Source organism: Cervus elaphus, chromosome 18 (assembly GCF_910594005.1).
Source record: "Cervus elaphus chromosome 18, mCerEla1.1, whole genome shotgun sequence".
Classification (NCBI taxonomy): Eukaryota; Metazoa; Chordata; class Mammalia; order Artiodactyla; family Cervidae; genus Cervus; species Cervus elaphus.
The window spans coordinates 39,464,280-39,482,464 of record NC_057832.1 but is presented as its reverse complement, the minus strand read 5'-3'; the positions used below and the strand labels follow the sequence as shown (position 1 = coordinate 39,482,464).

At 38.6% G+C, this 18,185-nt stretch overlaps 1 protein-coding gene across 1 annotated transcript in view; it reads right to left on the bottom strand.

The window, feature by feature from the left end:
- Positions 1-18,185, bottom strand: part of DNAH11 (dynein axonemal heavy chain 11) — a 350,658-nt gene that overhangs the window by 327,336 nt on the left and 5,137 nt on the right. The window contains exons 3-7 of the mRNA XM_043872240.1: positions 13,879-14,075; positions 13,464-13,662; positions 12,617-12,716; positions 9,469-9,680; positions 1,563-1,796 (exon numbers count right to left, since the gene is read on the bottom strand). Of these exons, the coding sequence (XP_043728175.1) occupies positions 1,563-1,796; positions 9,469-9,680; positions 12,617-12,716; positions 13,464-13,662; positions 13,879-14,075 (942 nt within the window). The remainder of the gene's footprint in view (positions 1-1,562; positions 1,797-9,468; positions 9,681-12,616; positions 12,717-13,463; positions 13,663-13,878; positions 14,076-18,185) is intronic.

The following is an 18,185-nucleotide window of genomic DNA, read 5'->3' as shown; positions in this document are numbered from 1 at the left end:
ATTTCACATCCTTCGGATCCTAAGTCAGATGCCCAGGCAAGATCCACCAAAGCTATGGTGAATGGGCTGTTAAGAAAGCATGGTGCAAGTTGCCCAGTGTTATGCATTTGGCACTCAGACTTTAAGAGTCATTCAGAAGAACTTTTCTGGTGGTTCAGGGGTTAAGGCTGTGCACCCAGTGCAGGGGGCATGGGTTCAATCCCTGCTCAGGGAACTAAGACCCCACAGACTGCAGCCAAAAATTAAAAGGCATTTGGGCTGCATAAATGATGAGAATTTTCAAAACATAAAACTCTGATTTTGAATGAAATCTGACAAATCTAACAACAAAAAAGCCCAAACTTGCTGGAAAGAGTTTCATAAAGAAAATAAGGCAGTTTGAAACTTGGGGGAAAAAAAAAATCGTAGCCAGCTGGCACCATAGAAACTGGTGTTTAAATGTGTTTACATGTATGCATTCATTCAATGGCTTCCCAGGTGGTGCTAGTGGTAAAGAAGCTGCCTGCCAATGCAGAAGACTAAGACACCCTGGTTCGATCCCTGGGTCTGGAAGATCCTCTGGAGAATGGCATGGCAATCTACTCCAATATTCTTGCCTGGAGAATCCATGGACAGAGAAGCCTATGCGACCCTTCAGTCCATAGGGTCGCAAAGAGTAGGACACAACTGAAGTGACTTGGCACATAGCAATTCATTCAATGTTTGATTTTTTGGTATTTAAAACATTTATACAAAGCACATGTTTTCACGTTCTTTTCACCTATTTTCATGGATAGCTAATATTTTAACTGTATAGCATATATATTTATATACTAAAAGTTACCATAATATTGAGATGATCAAATGGGTTTTCAGGTATGGAATCCCAATAAAAACATCAAACATGTAAAAGAGAAAAAGGGATTATTTTTTAGGTTCCCAATTTACAACTGTCTTCTAGGAACTTAGTATATGTTGTAGCACAAGGGTCAGTTCAGTTCAGATCAGTTGCTCAGTCATGTCTGACTCTTTGCAACCCCATGGACTGCAGCACGCCAGCCTTCCCTGTCCATCACCAATTCCCGGAGTTTGCTCAAACTCATGTCCATCAAGTCGGTGACGCCATCCAACCACCTCATTCTCTGCCATCCCCTTCTCCTCCTGCCTTGAAACTTTCCCAGCATCAGGGGCTTTTCCAATGTGTCAATTCTTCGCATCAGGTGGCCAAAGTATTGGAGTTTCATCTTCAGCATCAGTCCTTCCAATGAATATTCAGGACTGATTTCCTTTAGGATTGACTGGTTTGATCACAAGGATCACAAAGGTCACTGATCCGTAAAGATTAATGAAGTTTTGAAAAAAGAAACCAAAGCTTTGAATGTAAACAAAACTCTGAAACTAAAACTTTTACTGTATCTTGACAGCACTGGCCTTGTAAGCTCCCATGAAAATCACCAAGGAAGCAAACTTCTCACCCCCTACTCAAATAGAATAAATAATCTGTTCCCTGAATCATATTAAAAGGTATAGGGCTTTTGAATTAACCTACAATATAAATCAATTAGAAGCCAATAAGTAAATACCTCTATTTTCATGAAACGATCAAGAAATTTGTCAAATCTACGAAACACCAGATAAGACCGGAAATCCCATGGTTTCCGTTTCTTATTTCCCATAAAATAGCTTGCCAATCCTCTTCTATAGTTGAAGAAACAATTTTTGAAAGTCTTTAAGATGTTAATGGCCACTTGAACCTTTTCCAGACAGTCTTCAATTTCCCCTTTCAAGAGATCTTCAGGTGAAAGGTAAGCTATTGCCTAGAAATCAAAGAAAGAATGATATGAAAATGTTTAATAGTTTTCCTGAAAATATCTGTTTCAATGAAATGTTTTATTTTTCAGTGAGTCATTTTCAAATAACAATGTCTAGAATTGGGCCAGCAAGGCTGTGAAACAGAAGACACAAATTCTAGAAATTCAGGTAACTAGGTTTTAATGACATACATGTATAAAGAAATCTACAGAAGATGCTGTAATTACTGGAATCAAACATCCAACCATGACTGCATTTTTGCTAAGCTTCAAAGATAAAACAACTGTGTAATCACAATTTGCATGGCTATTTGAGGCTGCAAATATTCTGCACAATTTCTTTTTAATATAAAGAAATGTAGAAGCCAGGAGGGGAAACCTATGAGATCATGTATTTTAGAAATATGGTCATGTTACCTGGCAGCACAGGGTCACTTGCAAAGGTGAGGAAGAGCTGACACAGGTGATTATACCACTGGCAATTTTTTTAGATTAACAAACTTCTCTTCTGGGGGCTCATTACAGGACATAAAATCTAGCTGAGCTACAGCAACTTGAACTGATTTTGAGTAGTTGAAATGCAAAGATGAGAACGATTAAAGAGAAACCAACAGATTCATGGAGCAGCTCTCATAGTACCATCATTCAGTTCTTCCCTTTCTCCTGTTTGTTATGAACCTTCACAATTTCCCTGTTTAGGGAAAACCTAAACCTAAACCTAAACCTATAAAAACCAAAAACCTATAAATTCTAAGCCCGATGCATCTTCACCTCATATAAATTAAAGGTAAAATTGCATGCCTTTAATTCAACAGTTGTTTAGAAAGCTGTAACAGATCTCAATGGAGAATGTAATAAAAGCCATTGGGTTCAATAGTCAATTGAAGAAATGATTTCTAAATGCAGATGTATTTTCCTCCTTCTCCCATAAATGGCTACAGTTTTACACGCAGTGGCTACAGTTCTACCAGAATATAGACTCAGAGACATAAATGTGTAAAGTAGTAAGAAAATCATTCACTTGGTATCTAAAAAGCCTACTGAGTTCCTTCAACTCTGGCGATAGAATCCCAATCTATACTCATATTTCTCACTCAGGCCTGTATGGAAAATTAACTTCTCCCTAAAGGTTGTGGTGTTGGGGAAGACTCTTGAGAGTCCCTTGGACTGCAAGGAAATCCAACCAGTCCATCCTAAAGGAGATCAGTCCTGGGTGTTCATTGGAAGGACTGATGCTGAAGCTGAAACTCCAATACTTTGGCCACCTCGTGTGAAGAGTTGACTCATTGGAAAAGACCCTGATGCTGGGAGGGATTGGGGGCAGGAGGAGAAGGGGACGACAGAGGATGAGATGGCTGGATGGCATCACCGACTCGATGGACATGAGTTTGAGTAAACTCCGGGAGTTGGTGACGGACAGGGAGGCCTGGCGTGCTGTGATTCACGGAGTTACAAAGAGTCGGACACGACTGAGCTGAGCGACTGAACTGAACTGAAAGGTTGCTAATATTTCACACAACAGGGATGAGAACTCCCAGGAATCCCTCAGTAATTTGAGTTTTGTAAGAGTCTGCACATTGGTATGGGTTAGGGATTCCATAGGCCTTTATCTATATGTATTCTTTATAGTAAATGTGTCCTTTTAGGAAGCTAAAGAATCTACACAGTGCTGACTCCATTGCAGTGTGATTCGGCAACCCTCCATGACCTAATTATCAACATCTGAAGTAGCCTCCCTTTGGGCAAGCCATCCTTACATTCATTCCTGTGCTTCCTGCCTGACCCTCACATAGATGAGACAACCATGGCAATCAGCTTTCTGTTCACAGAGCCCACTGTTGAATTAGACCTCCTACATCAAGGACACAGTACCCAACATCCTAGATCAGAAAACCAGTCTATACCCTTTCGCTGGGCAGCAGGTTTGGGCTGCTGCTGAGTCGCTAAGTCATGTCCGACTCTTTTGTGACCCCATGGACGATAGCCTGCCAGGGTCCTCTGACCATGGGATTTCCCAGGCAAGAATACTGGAGTGAGCTGCTATGCCCACCTCCAGGGGATCTTCCTGACCCAGGGGATGGAACCTGCGTCCCCTGCATTGGCAGGAGAACTGTTTACCACTGAGCCACCTGGTAAGTGCCAGGAGGTTATGCAAACGGAAAAAGAGTCAGCAGAGGCAAGAGCCCTGGCCGTGGCCCAGTTGGAGACCACTAACTGCTTTTGTTTTCTCAGAGGGTCTCAGTGGCCTTATTTACAAAAAGAGGAGAGATGAATGAAGTGAACCTCAAGATTCTCTTCTGCTTCCTACAGTTCTCCCTGGAGCACACCCAACCAAACCAGCTCTACTTCCTCATGCTCAAGAGTATCAGCACAGACCAGCAAAAAACCACCGGATTTAGGATGAACTGGTTCCATGTCCAAAGCCTTATAAAACAAAAAATGATTAACCAGTTTATTTTATCAGTAGGAATCAATTAATGAATTTATCAATGATAGCATTTTTTAAATTTTAATTTTTATTTTACGTTGGAGTATTGTTGATTTACAATGTTGTATTAGTTTGATGCCTGTCTCCCAGCTTTTTCGTCTGATTTATGTGATTTTATGGACTTAATTCTACCATCCTTTTCCAAGCTCAACCTTGCAGACTTAAAACTCTTTGTCATCTAGGATCTTGTGAATAAGAACATCCCCAAGAGGGACACTAAGTAAGCTGTAGAACAGGGTGGAGGGCCTAGAGTGGAAATGACTCGCAACGAACAGGGAGCAGACTTAGGTAACCATGGAAGAAAAGCAAGGCACTAAGATAAGACACCATTACTGTGCCATTATCCAAGGTGGTCAGATGATGCCTTTTATATGTCTGGCCTAAATGACTAGGTTAACAGTCACTGTTAGAAAACAAGTAAAGAGAAACACATTTGCTTTTAAAGCAACAAAGGATTTCTGACCGTGCCTGGAATGCCTAGAAAGATCAGGCAGACAAGGAAAATGAGTGAAGAAGATCAGGAACAACAGTGGATGGTGGAGCCCAAGGTCACCTGGACAGCACCTGGCCCATCTAAAGGGGTACCTGAAGCTCTAGCAGCTGACTGTGCCAATGGGGATGGAAGAACCAACGGAGACCTGACTTTTCAGTGGAGGCTGGAATGCTGGAATCTAAATAAGACCTAATTAATTTAAGCACTAGCAACATATTTTTAAATAAAAATTTCAAAATACTATGCAAAACAAACACACTGCATTGATCCATTGGCCAAACACAGTCAACAGAATGCCAGCTTATGACTTCTGATAATAAGCTAAGGGTTCAAGGGTTCAAATGTTTCATAAACACACTGAAGTCTATAGATTCACAAAGTACATAAAAACTACCTAAGGAAATTATAAAAGACACATAAAATGTGTAACCACACAAATTGCGCAAAGCACAAAATTAAAGGAACAACATGGTATAATTCTATACCCACAAATCACATCAAATTTTTAAAAAATGGTAATGCTAAAAGCTGGTGAATTACAGTAAACCTGGTTACACATAATAATAGCAATGCAATTAACATAAGCTTCTAAAAATAATTTGTATATGTCAAATATTGTTCAAGAGTCATGAAAAGATTATAGCCCTTAAGCAACATCAGGAATTTATATTAAGCTGATTATCCAAGTTAAGGAAAAAGGATTTTCGTATAAAGTTGTTGTCTACATATTGTTTATAATACAAGTGGCTGGAAGTAATCTACTTATCCAATAAAAATAAATTAAACTTTTCAAGAAGATATTAAAAAAAAGAATTATATGATAAAATGTATTAGTAAGGAAAATTCTTTTAATGCTGAATTTGAGAGGGATGGAATTATAGGACTACTTCCATTATAAATTTCATACAATATTTTACAGATATCACTAGTATACCAAATAACTAGTATACCAAATATTACATGGTAATTAGAAATAAAAACTTATTTTAAACTATGGAGCATAACATAACAGGTAAGAGCTCTTTCTTGCAAGCTGGATGACCTTGGGCATGCTATTTATTCTTTCTGGACTTTGGGTGTTTTTGTTTTTGTTTTAATATAAGCTGGATCTACTAATAAATAGTACCTATATCATAGTGCCGCTAGAAGATTAAATTCATAGAATTTTGTAAAGGGCTTAGAAGAATTCTGGCAAATAAAACAAACTACACAGTGCTTGCTGGGGCTTTCCTGGTGGTACAGTAATAAAGAATCCACCTGCCAATGCAGGAGACACAGGAGACACAGGTTTGACCCCTGATCCTGTTGGGAGGATTCCCTGGTGGAGAAAATTGCAACCCATTCCAGTATTCTCGCCTGGGAAATCTCACGGACAGAGGAGCCTGGTGGGCTACAGTCCGTGGGGTTGCACAAAGTCGCACACAGCTAACTGACCATGCACATATACACTGTGCATTAAAAAGGCATTAAAAATCAACTGGACAACAAACTGGAGGTGGTGATGGGTGTTGTAGAGTTTAGCTCTTCAGAGAACCCAGGTATGAATGTTTACTCATTGGTCATTTTTTATTCCTTACATGTTGGGGCAGATCTACTACAAAGTCTACTTGGAGAATCTAGGAAATTGGGTAAACTAAACCTTTGGACATAAGCCAGGAATAGTAACTAAGGAACAAGGGAAGCAAGGTTATTTCCTCAGGAGTTTGGCAAACTTTGACCACGGACACTGACCAGGGGTCAGGGATAATAGGTTAACAGGCTTACAGGTAACCTGGGCTCTTTGCAAGCCACCTATAAAAATGATTGACAATCTTTGAGGTTTCTACACTAACAGGGCTTTGCAGTAAAAGTTTGGATCATTCTCAAAATGAGATGTGGATCCTCAAAAGGGGTTTGGGAGAAGCTGTGGTCACAGCTGTTAAAACCACAGTGGGGATCAAAGCCTTTCACATGAGATGTGTCCATTAGGGCCCAGTGCGCTCACTTAACAAAAGAGCAAAACTGAGTTTGCACAACAGAGAAACAGAAATAGAATGAAGCCAGAAGAGACACTAAAATAAAGCAAGAAACTGACAGGTTACCTCCAATTAAGAGCTGCAACTAGTCTGCAAGTCAACAGTTTGGAACTTTTACTGATTTCTATTAAATGTTGCACTGAGCACTTCATTTAGGTTCTCTCCTTTGATTCTTACAACAGCCCATGAACAAGGGCAGAAACTGAGGCTCAGAGAAGTGATTTAACTCCACTGTGTGCTCAGTCATGTCTGACTCTTCTGTGACCCCATAGACTATAGCCTGCCAGGCTCTTTTGTCCCTGGAATTCTCCAGGCAAGAACACTGGAATGGGTAGCATTCCCTTCTCCTCTAAAATGGTTCAGTTAGATCTGAATCTTGGTTGGTCTGAGTCCAAAGACCTTTGCGTATACCATTCTATCTAGTTAGAAGCAGAGAGGAGAACCCCCTCTGAGAGAGAATAAACCCCCACACACCCACATCCCTACCTCAATCTTACACTCCCAAAACTCTAAACTGCAGGTCAGAAGACCTGTACTTTAATTTGTCCCCCTAAATTTCAAGGAAGTTGAGCAAATGATATCTTTCAAGTTTCAGTTAATTCATCTGAGAAAGTATCAGAGATTGGAGTGGAACCCAATTCCCCAACCAGTTTCTCCTACAACATCCTTCTCTTGAATGCTTAGGACAGCAAAGTGCTGGGCCTGGGCAGCAGAAACTCCGAGCTGCTTGCCTTGACTATGAGCAGATTTTCAGGGTTCCCAATCTCCTCCAACTTACCCCACTGTGCAATAAAATTTTTTAATTTTCAATATGAGTCATGAGGAGAGAAGCATTAGACTAGACTGGGGATTTAATAGGTCAATCATAGATGTCCACCCTTCCCTGAGCTAGTGATCCAGATCTGTCTAAAATATCCTATTTTCCTGGCCACAGGGTTGCTCCAGAAGAGAAAGTAAAATGTTTTCAGTTCAGTTCAGTTGCTCAGTCGTGTCCGACTCTTTGCAACCCCATGGACTGCAACATGCGAGGATTCCCTATCCATCATAAAACCCATTGGTCCAGAACTAAAAGCAAAGTCAGTCTCTTTCCAGGGAAGTTCTTCTAGTAGCAGAATATCCCTTTAGTGCTACCAAAAGCCACCTTACTTACATGTGATGAGAGGCTAAGAATTGAGTCAATTAAACACAAATGAGCAAAGTGGAGCTTTGAAATTACCATCTGATTCTCCTGGAGAATGCTAATCCTCAAGTCTTTGCACACTTAGACTTTCCAGTTAATGTGAACTTAGGCCCTTCTTTCTGTTTCGGTTCGCCAGTTACAGGTAGAAGTGAGGGACTCTCCTAAGAGGCGTTCTTAGCAACACAAAGGCTAAGCCACAAGCACAGATTCTGATTCTCTGGCATCCATTTTACAAAAGCCCCTCAGGGGTTCAGACCCACACCCTGATATAGACCCTGCTATGGACTGAACTATGCCATACCCTCTGAAACAGTGCCTGTGTTGAAGCCCTAACCACCAATGTGACTATCCAGAGATGGAGTCTTCAGGAGATAATTCAGGTTAAATGAGGACAGGAGGGTGGACCCTGATCTGATAGGACTGTGGTTCTGTTACAAGAGGAGGAGGAAGATCTTTCTATCACGTGAGGGCAGAGAGAGAAGGCAGCTATCCGCAAGCCAGAAAGAACACGGGTCAGAATACACCAATGCAGGAACCTGGACTGTTCTCCCAGCCTCCAAAACTGTGAGAAAGCCATTTCTGAAAATAAAGCCACCCAACCTGTGGAATTCTGTTATAGCAACTCAAGCAGACTTAAACACACACACACATACCCTTAGAGAATCACTAGATGATACGTCCTTCCAGTATCTTTTAGCTCTGAAATTATGAAATGCTGATATTATCGACACAAGAGGAATTAAAACTTTCCACTGGATGAGGAAGCAGTCTAATTTTTAAAAATATTTTGTAATATAAGCAAAGAGTAGAGAAACAATTATAAGTAAGATATTTTTAAAGGTCACCCATGAATCAAAATTTTTTTAATTCGACTACTATTTTTTTGACGATCATTCTTGCTTCCACCATGTTCTCTTACTTTACTTTCCAAAAGTCTTCCCTCAGCCTGTGTTTCCATGGAAACCAAAAGGAAAGATACAAAGAAAGTACTACACATGTGTGCCTTGTATTAGAAGCTACCTTAAATCTCTGAAGAAAGGTAGGGTATTAAACAAACAGAATCCAGTAACAACCTGTCCTGCGATTGTATTTAAGTTATTTCTAGTGCTCCTTTGCCATTTAGGATAGAAGATCACCTGGCCTTTGTTACCATAAAGTCCTCTCTGAAAAAAGAGGAATAAAGTGATCTCTAACTGGATTTATTCATTCCTCATTGATGTAATAAAACTTAAAAGTGAAAGCGATAGTCGCTCAGTTGTATTGGACTCTTTGCAACCCCAGGGACTGTAGCCCACCAGGCTCCTCTGCCCATGGGATTCTCCAGGCAAGAGTACTGGAGTGGGTTGCCATTCCCTTCTCCAGGGGATCTTCCCAACCCAGGGATCAAATCTGGTCTCCTGCATTGCAGGCAGATTCTTTACTGCTGAGCCACTAGAAAAACCCCAGTAAAACCTACCACATGGCAATAATTCTCATTGACTCTATTTTTTCATGCTACATACCTGGTCAATGAAGAGATTACAAAACTCTTGCAATAAAACTATAATCCGAGCAGGGGTATTATAAAACTTGGAATGACTCCAGATCAGACAGATGGTATGAAATAACGGGGCAATTAATACACCGGTCTGTGGGAATTCCGTCTCCTGGAGACACTGAATGTGTCTCCTCAGGGGTCTCAGGTAAAGTTCCACATCTTGGGCTTCGAGCAGAGCTGAAAGGAAACCACCATTAATGTGAGGCAGTCTCTTCTATCTAAATTCACTTCACAAGCTCAAGACAATGATGCAAAACAACATGGTTATACTTAAATGTTGCCTCTTTTTAGATTATTTATCCTACAATTGACACATGACAGGTTAGGAAAAGCTTCACATATTGTCTGGCTGTAAGAACCCTTCCAAAGAGCCTGGGCATATTCAATATTCACCTTCACAGCACAAGCAAATTGTGACTGAAGACTCACAAGCTTCATCAGCAGGATTTAATTCCTCCTAGGTACTTGCTACCAGCACAACTTAATCATTTATTGTTTCATTCTTCTATCTTATGAGAGCAACTTATACAATGACTAAAAAATTTTCTATTACATTATTAATCAAAATATAACTATTGAAACTTTGAGGCATGGGTGATGAACATATTTTGGACATAGACGAAGGCAATAGTTACAGGATACTGTGAATACACTAAATGCCACTGAACTGTACTCTTTAGAATTTTACCTCAAATTTAAAAATTATTAAGCATATCATATTGATGTTTGGTAGAAACCAACACAACACTGTAAAGAAATTATCCTTCAGTTAAAAATAAATTTTAAAAAATTGTTAAGCATGTTGGAATAGGTATATTTTTTAAAGCTATATGAAAAAAATTTAAATAGTTAACTATTACTAATTACTGCTTAATCTAATTCAAATTTTCTCTTAAAACTGGCCCTTTTGATGGCCCTAAATAGATTTCCATCAGACTCCATTTTACTCCTGAGGCTACAAATACTTTTGCTTAACTGAAAGGCATCTCCTATGAAAGTAGGATATGAAGGAAACTAAATTCTTGTTATCTTGTGTATCCCGAAATACTCCTGTTAGAGATTAAAAACAAAATAACCTGCTACACTTTTTTTTTTTTAGCTGTCGGAATCAGATATCTACCCACTCACAGTACTCTACTTGACAAGTAACTCATATCTGTCCACCTAACAAAGACCTGGGACGAAAGAGAGGGTCCAGGAACCATTTTTATCCCAGATGCACTCATGTTCTGAAATGAGTGTGTTTTCAATATTAATTTCAAAATCAAGTAACTGCATGTAATAGGTAAAGTGACCTTAAAATGTGATAAGCATATCTAGTGACTTTACAGAGCCCCCAGGAAATCGCTGGGGAGGGCCTTCTAACAACGGCTTTGGGCCACTTGCTCTACTCAAAGTGTTTTTTCCCTGAATCTCTAGGCTGTATGTTCATAAGGTTCTAAGGATCCCTGGGATTTATTCCTGCAGACCTTGTAGCCAAAGAAAATGTTAAATCTTACTAACAGAAAAAAACACAAGCAGCTTCTGTTTATGGAGGGTACACTTACTGTGTGCCTAGTACTCTGTACTTGTTGTTAAATCATGTCAGACTCTTTAGCGACCCCATGGACTGTAGCCCACCTAGGCTCCTCTGTTAAGGGGATTTTCCAGGCAGGAATATTGGATTGCCATATCCTTTCCTGGGAGATCTTCCCAACCCAGGAATCAAACCCACGTCCCCTGCATTTCCTGCATTGGCAGGTGGACACTTTACCACTGAGCCACCAAGGAAGCTGGGTACTTTGTACTGTATATCAAATCTTCAGTTCAGTGGATTTCAGCCAGGGGAGGTCTTCACCACTGGGGGTCATTTGGCAATGTCTTAAGTTTTTTTTTTTTTTTTTTCTTTTTGTCATAATGGGCATGGGGGTAGTGGGTAGACTCCAGCAATGCTGCTAAATATACTGCAATGCATAGGGCGGTTCCCCACAACAAAGAATTACCCCACCCAAAGTGTCAGTGGTATTAGCGTTGCGAAACAGTGTTTCAATCCTTGCAACAATTTGCAAACAAAGTTTTAATATGCCAATTTGGCCAATGGAAACCAGAGACTCCGCAAAAAGATAGTGTACTGAGTGGATCTGGGGCAGAAACTCAGATCTAATTCCCCTCTGTTTGAAAAGAGGCCTTAAGACAACAGTTTATGGAGAAAAGCCTAAAGAGTTAGCATAACTTCCTCAAAGTAAACTTTAAGTATTTTCTGACCTTCCATGTATTACACATTAAAAATTTAAAAATAATTCTCTAATGTCAGAAACAAAAACAGGAGTTCTCTGGTGGTCTGGAGGTTAGGACTCTGCTTTCACTGCTGAGGGTCTGGGTTCAGTCTCTGGTCTGGGAACCAAGATCCCACAAGCTGTGCACATAGCCAAAAAAACAAAACAAAAACCAGCTATGGGGCCATGCTATCTTACAATTTTATCATTTAAAACTTTAGAATCATGGATCATATCCATATTTGCTTACACATGCCTAAAGAAACATGAACAGAAATCAAAAAACTATGGAGGGGATTACTCCTGGTTGAGACTGAAACTGGGTACTGAAAAGATAAGCAGAATTTGCACTTTTATATTTTAAATTATAAATACCATCTTATAATTTCTGGCTTTAAACAATGTGCATGTATTATCTGTTGGAAATTCAACGAACAAACCCTCCTCTCTGGGTGTTAAATCTTCAATGATGATTTTGCATTCTTAGGAGTTAAATAAATGGTGGAACGTAAGCAAATTCGGAGATTCTACTGGGGAATAACTGGACTAATTGCAGCCCAACTGTTGATTAGATAATATCCATGCTGGGCATTCAATTGCTTCCTGATAAATACCAAAAGCCTTTTCCCTTCACACAGGCACACTCACTGAAAAGTTCACTCTAGATCCTCTTTAGTAAGTACTTAAATGGTTTACTAATAGCTGAAGAATAAATCGTAGACGATTAAGGTGGATTTACCATTAGAAGAGTCAAGTGCAATCATTTCATGAGCATACCAAGGGTAGAAGGAGGCTGAGCAAACAGGAGGAGTCAGATCAGGAGGGACACTGATCCAGGCCAAGGAACACGAGTCTTACCATTTTTCACAGCCATGAAAATGTCCTTCAATGTTGGAAAATAGCTGCTTTGCTTATTTTTCAGGATCTTAACCATTTTGAGGATAACAGGAGTCTGAAGCTAAATTGAGATATATATATAACCTAGATTAATGACTAAATAAATGCATTCTGCAAAAAAATTTAAATTGTATTCCATTAATGCACAATACACACAGTATCTAACACTCAAAGACGTACCTGGTTTCAAGTTGAAAATAATTTTTAAAATTAACATTTTTTCCTTAAGCTTGTATTTTATTTTACATTTATAGGTCTTTATTTGACTTTTTAAAAACCTAACTTACGTTTTATTATATATGTAAGATAATAAATTTCCATATAAAATCTGTTTCAGAAAAATCTCTAAGAGATAGGTGAACATGTGAATGAATGTCTTAGTTTTTAGAACATTAAACTGAATAACTTCTAAGGCAAACAGTAGCAGAGGAACCAGTTCGTTCTTCTAAAGTTGCATCTCTCCACTAAGCAAAGCCTACTCCTTTCCCAAATCAATTATATCAACTAGATTAATTAAATCATAAAAATCTTCAACATTTCCCTTGGGAACCACACTTCCTATGCCACAAAGTGTTTCCAATTACTCATATGCTGTCAAAATATTTTCAAAAAGGCAAATTCAGCTTTAATACCCATTAATTTTAAGAATGCATACTATAGAGAATTTTGCAGTAAGAACTGAGTAAGTCATTCAAAGACAGTGTGTTGAACCTTTAAAGTTATTGGAAATCACTGCTTTGGGGCACCAAATTCAACAAGTGACTTTGCTAATTCAACTGACAAGCAATTTCTACGGCTCTCTACTTACTTGATCATAAATGCATGATAGGTTCTCTCTTCTCATCGTCCAGAAATCCAGTTCAGTTTGAGGATTTGAGTGAAGACCATTTAGCAAAGGTTGCACTGAATCTTTCTCTATGATTTCTTGGATTTGATGTGACCATTTAATAACCACTGATTCAATTGCATGGAGTACTCTCCTTTCATTTGGCTCCAGTCTGCAAACACTGAAATGATTAATAATATAATACAAAAATCAATCATTTCATCTGACTAAGGACAGGACTTAGTATTTTAATAACTATTTTTTTTATTTTTAAAATGTGCTATCATTACAATAATATTCCTATATTGCTAACATGGGGGTGTTACAGGGGTGTGATATTAAGTAGGTATATCAGCTCTCCATTTTGATATCTTGGGTAAACTGTATCATTACGTACCTGGTCTCTGAATATTTCTGATCTAGGTCAATGTTTCCTGCAATAGTGGGAATTGGTAGAAGAGTTCTTCTCAACATTTTGCCCCTAAAAATATGCATTTTACTTTTCATGACTTCTATATGATGTTCCATGTCTTGTGAAATAAAGCATGACCAGGATTTATGGTTGTTCTTATTAGAAACAATTGGCACTAAAATCTAGAGAAAGAAAAACATTTTAAGCAGCAGAAAAATTAATTTACAGACAACTTCCTCCTTCAAAGATTTTGTTACACAAGATTGGCAACTAAACCACTCAATTTCAATTTCATAAATGTCCTCCTGTGACATCAAATCTACAAACAGATGACAAAGTCAGTGACCCATTTAGACTTAACCAATTAGACAAATTCAAAGTGGAAGTACTACACTGCTTGTTCATTCATTTACATATTTATCAAACATTTATGGAGGCTCCCAGTAACTCAGACCCTATATGAAATAAGCAAAATCATGTCAAGTAAGTAAACTGCTTTCTTAGTGCAAATTGAACACATTGGCAGGTGTACTAATAGAAAAAAATCTTCTTGAATCACATGGAGGCAGAAGCAAATAATCTTGTCCAGCTCTGAGGGACACCCCAGTGGATTAAATTTTGATAGAAAGATATTTATTAAATCATATGAACCTTTTTTTGGAATTCCTTCAACCATTAAGTTGAATGAATTAAGGGAATATCAATGAAACTATATGTGTGGGAAACCTCCAAAGTTATTTTTTGTGTTCCCAAAGCCCAGCATATGCTAAGTAATGATAGTTTGTTGAGTTCGTGAAGTTGGTCTCTTCTTGCTTCCTCATTCTTTTCCAATATGTACTAATTGTAAACATTTCTTTCTGACACAGTCTGTCTAGACTTTCAGCATTAGCCATAAAATTTCCATCAGCTAAAATGCTTAGAAAACAGCCTACCTTTTTAAAGTTGATTTTGAGAACACAATCTTCTAGTTAACTACAAACTGAAAATTCAGTTCATTTTCCAATGGGGATAAAACAAATATGTCCAGATTGTATTATATTTTCCTGCTTTGTACCCACTACTTCTTGAGCTAGGAGATTAGCAAGAAATAGTGTCTTTCGGTGGCAACAATCTAAATGTCCATCTACAGATGAATGGATAAAGAAGATGTGGTATGTGTATATACAATGGAATACTACTCAACCATAAAAAAGAATGGAATAAAGCCATTTGCAACATGAATGGACCTAGAGATTATCATACTAAGTGAATTCAGTCAGAAAGAGAAAGACAAATGCCATGTAGTATTACTTATATGTGGACTCCAAAATAGAATGCAAATAAACTTATTAAACTTATGAAACAGAAATAGACTCCCAGGCAGAGAACAGACTTGTGGTTGCCAAGGCAGAGGAGGGCTGGGGCGAAATGTATGGGGAGTTTGAGATCAGCAGATGTCAACTACTATATAGAGGATGCATAAACAATAAAGCCCTACCGTAGAGCACAGGGAACTATACTCAATATCCTGAGATAAACCATAATGGGAAAGAACATATATATCTGAATCTTGCTCTCTATATATATCTGAATTTGCTCTATAGCAGAAATTAATACAACTATACTTCAATAAAAACAAACAAACAAAACAAAGTAGTGTGTTGAGCTCTGAGGGTCAGAACTTCCGTGAGAGGCACATGTTCCTGTCATGTGGAAAACACAGGAAAAACACCCATCTCTGACTGGGAGGGGTATTAGGGAAGACTTGCCAGCAAAGCTGATATGCGGTTTAAATCTTAAAGATGAACGAGTAGGGCAGGTAGAAACCTGAACACTGATGCAAAATCACTGAAGGCTAAAGGAGTACATTGCTTCTGAGAAAGTTCCAGTCTGGCCTCCTTGAAACTGGAGCCAGCACCCCCCAAGGAGAGGGTCTGTGAGGAAAGCAGGGGGCGGTGCATGAAGAGCTTTGGAAACGAGACTGAAGACTTAGGTTTGCTGAGCTGCCCGTGCACTGACCCACTGAACAACTGCTTTCTAGATTCAATTCCCAGTATCAACAGCTTTTTCTAAAAGTCAGGGATAGGGATAATTCCGGTTCTTCAACACTTCCAGTTTACTGGATACTATTTCAAACTTTCAATCTATTTACTGTTCTGTGACAAGACCAACTTCTTTTAAAATTAAATATTTGTGTCATAAGCTATAGATAAAACTGTTATGCAATTCTGAGCCACATGCTTTGTAGAGCAGTTAAGCAGAGGGCTAGGGTATCTCCATGAACATCATTTCAAACAAGTTGACCTGGGATGTGCTCTGTAGTGAAAATAAACCTCCTTAGCAACAAGCACATACAAAGGAATTCAATTAATCTGCATTTTTTTTTTTAGCTGGAAGTTTTCTGTCTAGGTTTTATGCTTTATAAAAAAAACCTCCAAACTTTCTCTGAACCAAAGTAATTTGGACATGTTTACTAGTGGATATACAATCATAGGTAAAAAAGTCTGCTGGCATTCTCTTTACTCACTTTCTTTATCCTTCTTTGAAACTGGCATCTTCCTTTTAACAACAGTTCTTAAATCAGTAGAGACTATTACCTGGTCAACAACTTCAAAATACAGGAGCCTAGGCTTCTGCTAGACTTATTAAATTGAAATGTATAGGAATGTGGTCCAGACACCAATTCTAAGAGCCAAATCATATTTTCATTCTGGCTTGAGAAACATTTACAGTTATTGTTTCTTTCAAGATATGGGTCAACATAATACTTAAATAACTGCATGACATTTTTAACACTTCTGCTAAATTACATAATATAGTTAAAATAATAGCATATAGGGACACATATTATATTGAACAGTAGATCAGGAGTAAAATTTTGCACACATTAGATCTGAGATGTCTATTACACAGTAAGTGTCATGTCCAGTAGGGTGGTGGAAGTCCAAGCTTGAAGTTCAGGAGAAAGATCAGGGCTGGGAAGAGAAGTTTGGGAGAGCCTAGCCTATCAACATAAATTACTGTTTATCAGTGTATACCTGTGTCAAACTTCAAAGACTATACAACATTGAATATAAATTACAGTATATTAGGTCATTAAAGGAGAAAAAAATAAATATGAAGTCATAAATGACTTTTTCTCATCTTCTGTTCAAACACCTGGTCCATCCCTTTAATTTACTCCAGTATAAGAACCACAACACTGGAAAATTCCCTCAACACTTTTCAACCCAATCACTACTTCAGTAACATAGTCCCTCTTTGGTCCTTGATTTAGTCACCGATTCACCAATCCTTGCATTAAATGTTTTTCTTCTTAATGTACCAGAAAGTACCCAGAAAGATAGTAGTTAATTAGTTTGGAATGCAAGTCACAAAGGGCCCATTTGATTTCAAACTTTTAAATGAAATCTGTCCTAATTTTATTATGCACCTTCAGAGAACGTGCATAACCACTATCATCTTTCAATAAATACATGGATGTGGGTTTGACAATTGGCTTTGATGGCAACCACCTGGATGAAAAAGTTGCAGGGGTGTTAATTTTCTAACCAGCCTTTCCAGCTTTATTTCTCACCACCCTCTAGTTCTTCTTCCCCAGTCTAACTGTACTAATGTACTTTGTTTTTTTAAAAATGCAATCTGCATTTCCTCACCTCTGGGCCTTTGCACTGCTTCTCACTTCATCCCTTCTCCACACCTAGCTACTGCTCCCTGACCTTCAACAAACAATTTACCAAATAATTTACAATGATTTACCTTCAACAAATAATTTACCATACAACTGTGGATGCTTTTGAGAGTAAAAATGAACACCAAGAATCAGCAGATGTCATCTGATCTGTAACAGAGGAGACTGGAACCAACTCAGGCAAATCAAGACCTGTAACCTATTCGAGTTGAGACTTCCTACCTTCCCTGACAACTCTGTAAGATGTTCAGCATCCTGCTGAAACCACAATGCCCACCACGCCGTATCCCTGTTTGTTCAGCTGTCTGCCTCCCTAGTTAGACTGCATGCTTTCTGAGGGCAGAAAGGTCATCACTAACTGCCAAGTGTGTTCTGTCAGTGGTACCAAATAGGTAATAAAAAAGCATTGACTAAAGGAACAAATGACACCTGTGGGTTTGTTAGCATACAAATTCCAAGTGAAAAGCCCAAAGGGACACTTGGGAATTTGTATGCTAATAGGCCCGCAGTTGTCATAAATGTCAAAAAAATTCAAATGGAGATAACGGAGGTCATACACCAAATACTTTTCCTCTAAAAAATATCTTGCAGCTCCACTGTTTTGTCTCTTAGAAGAGGATAC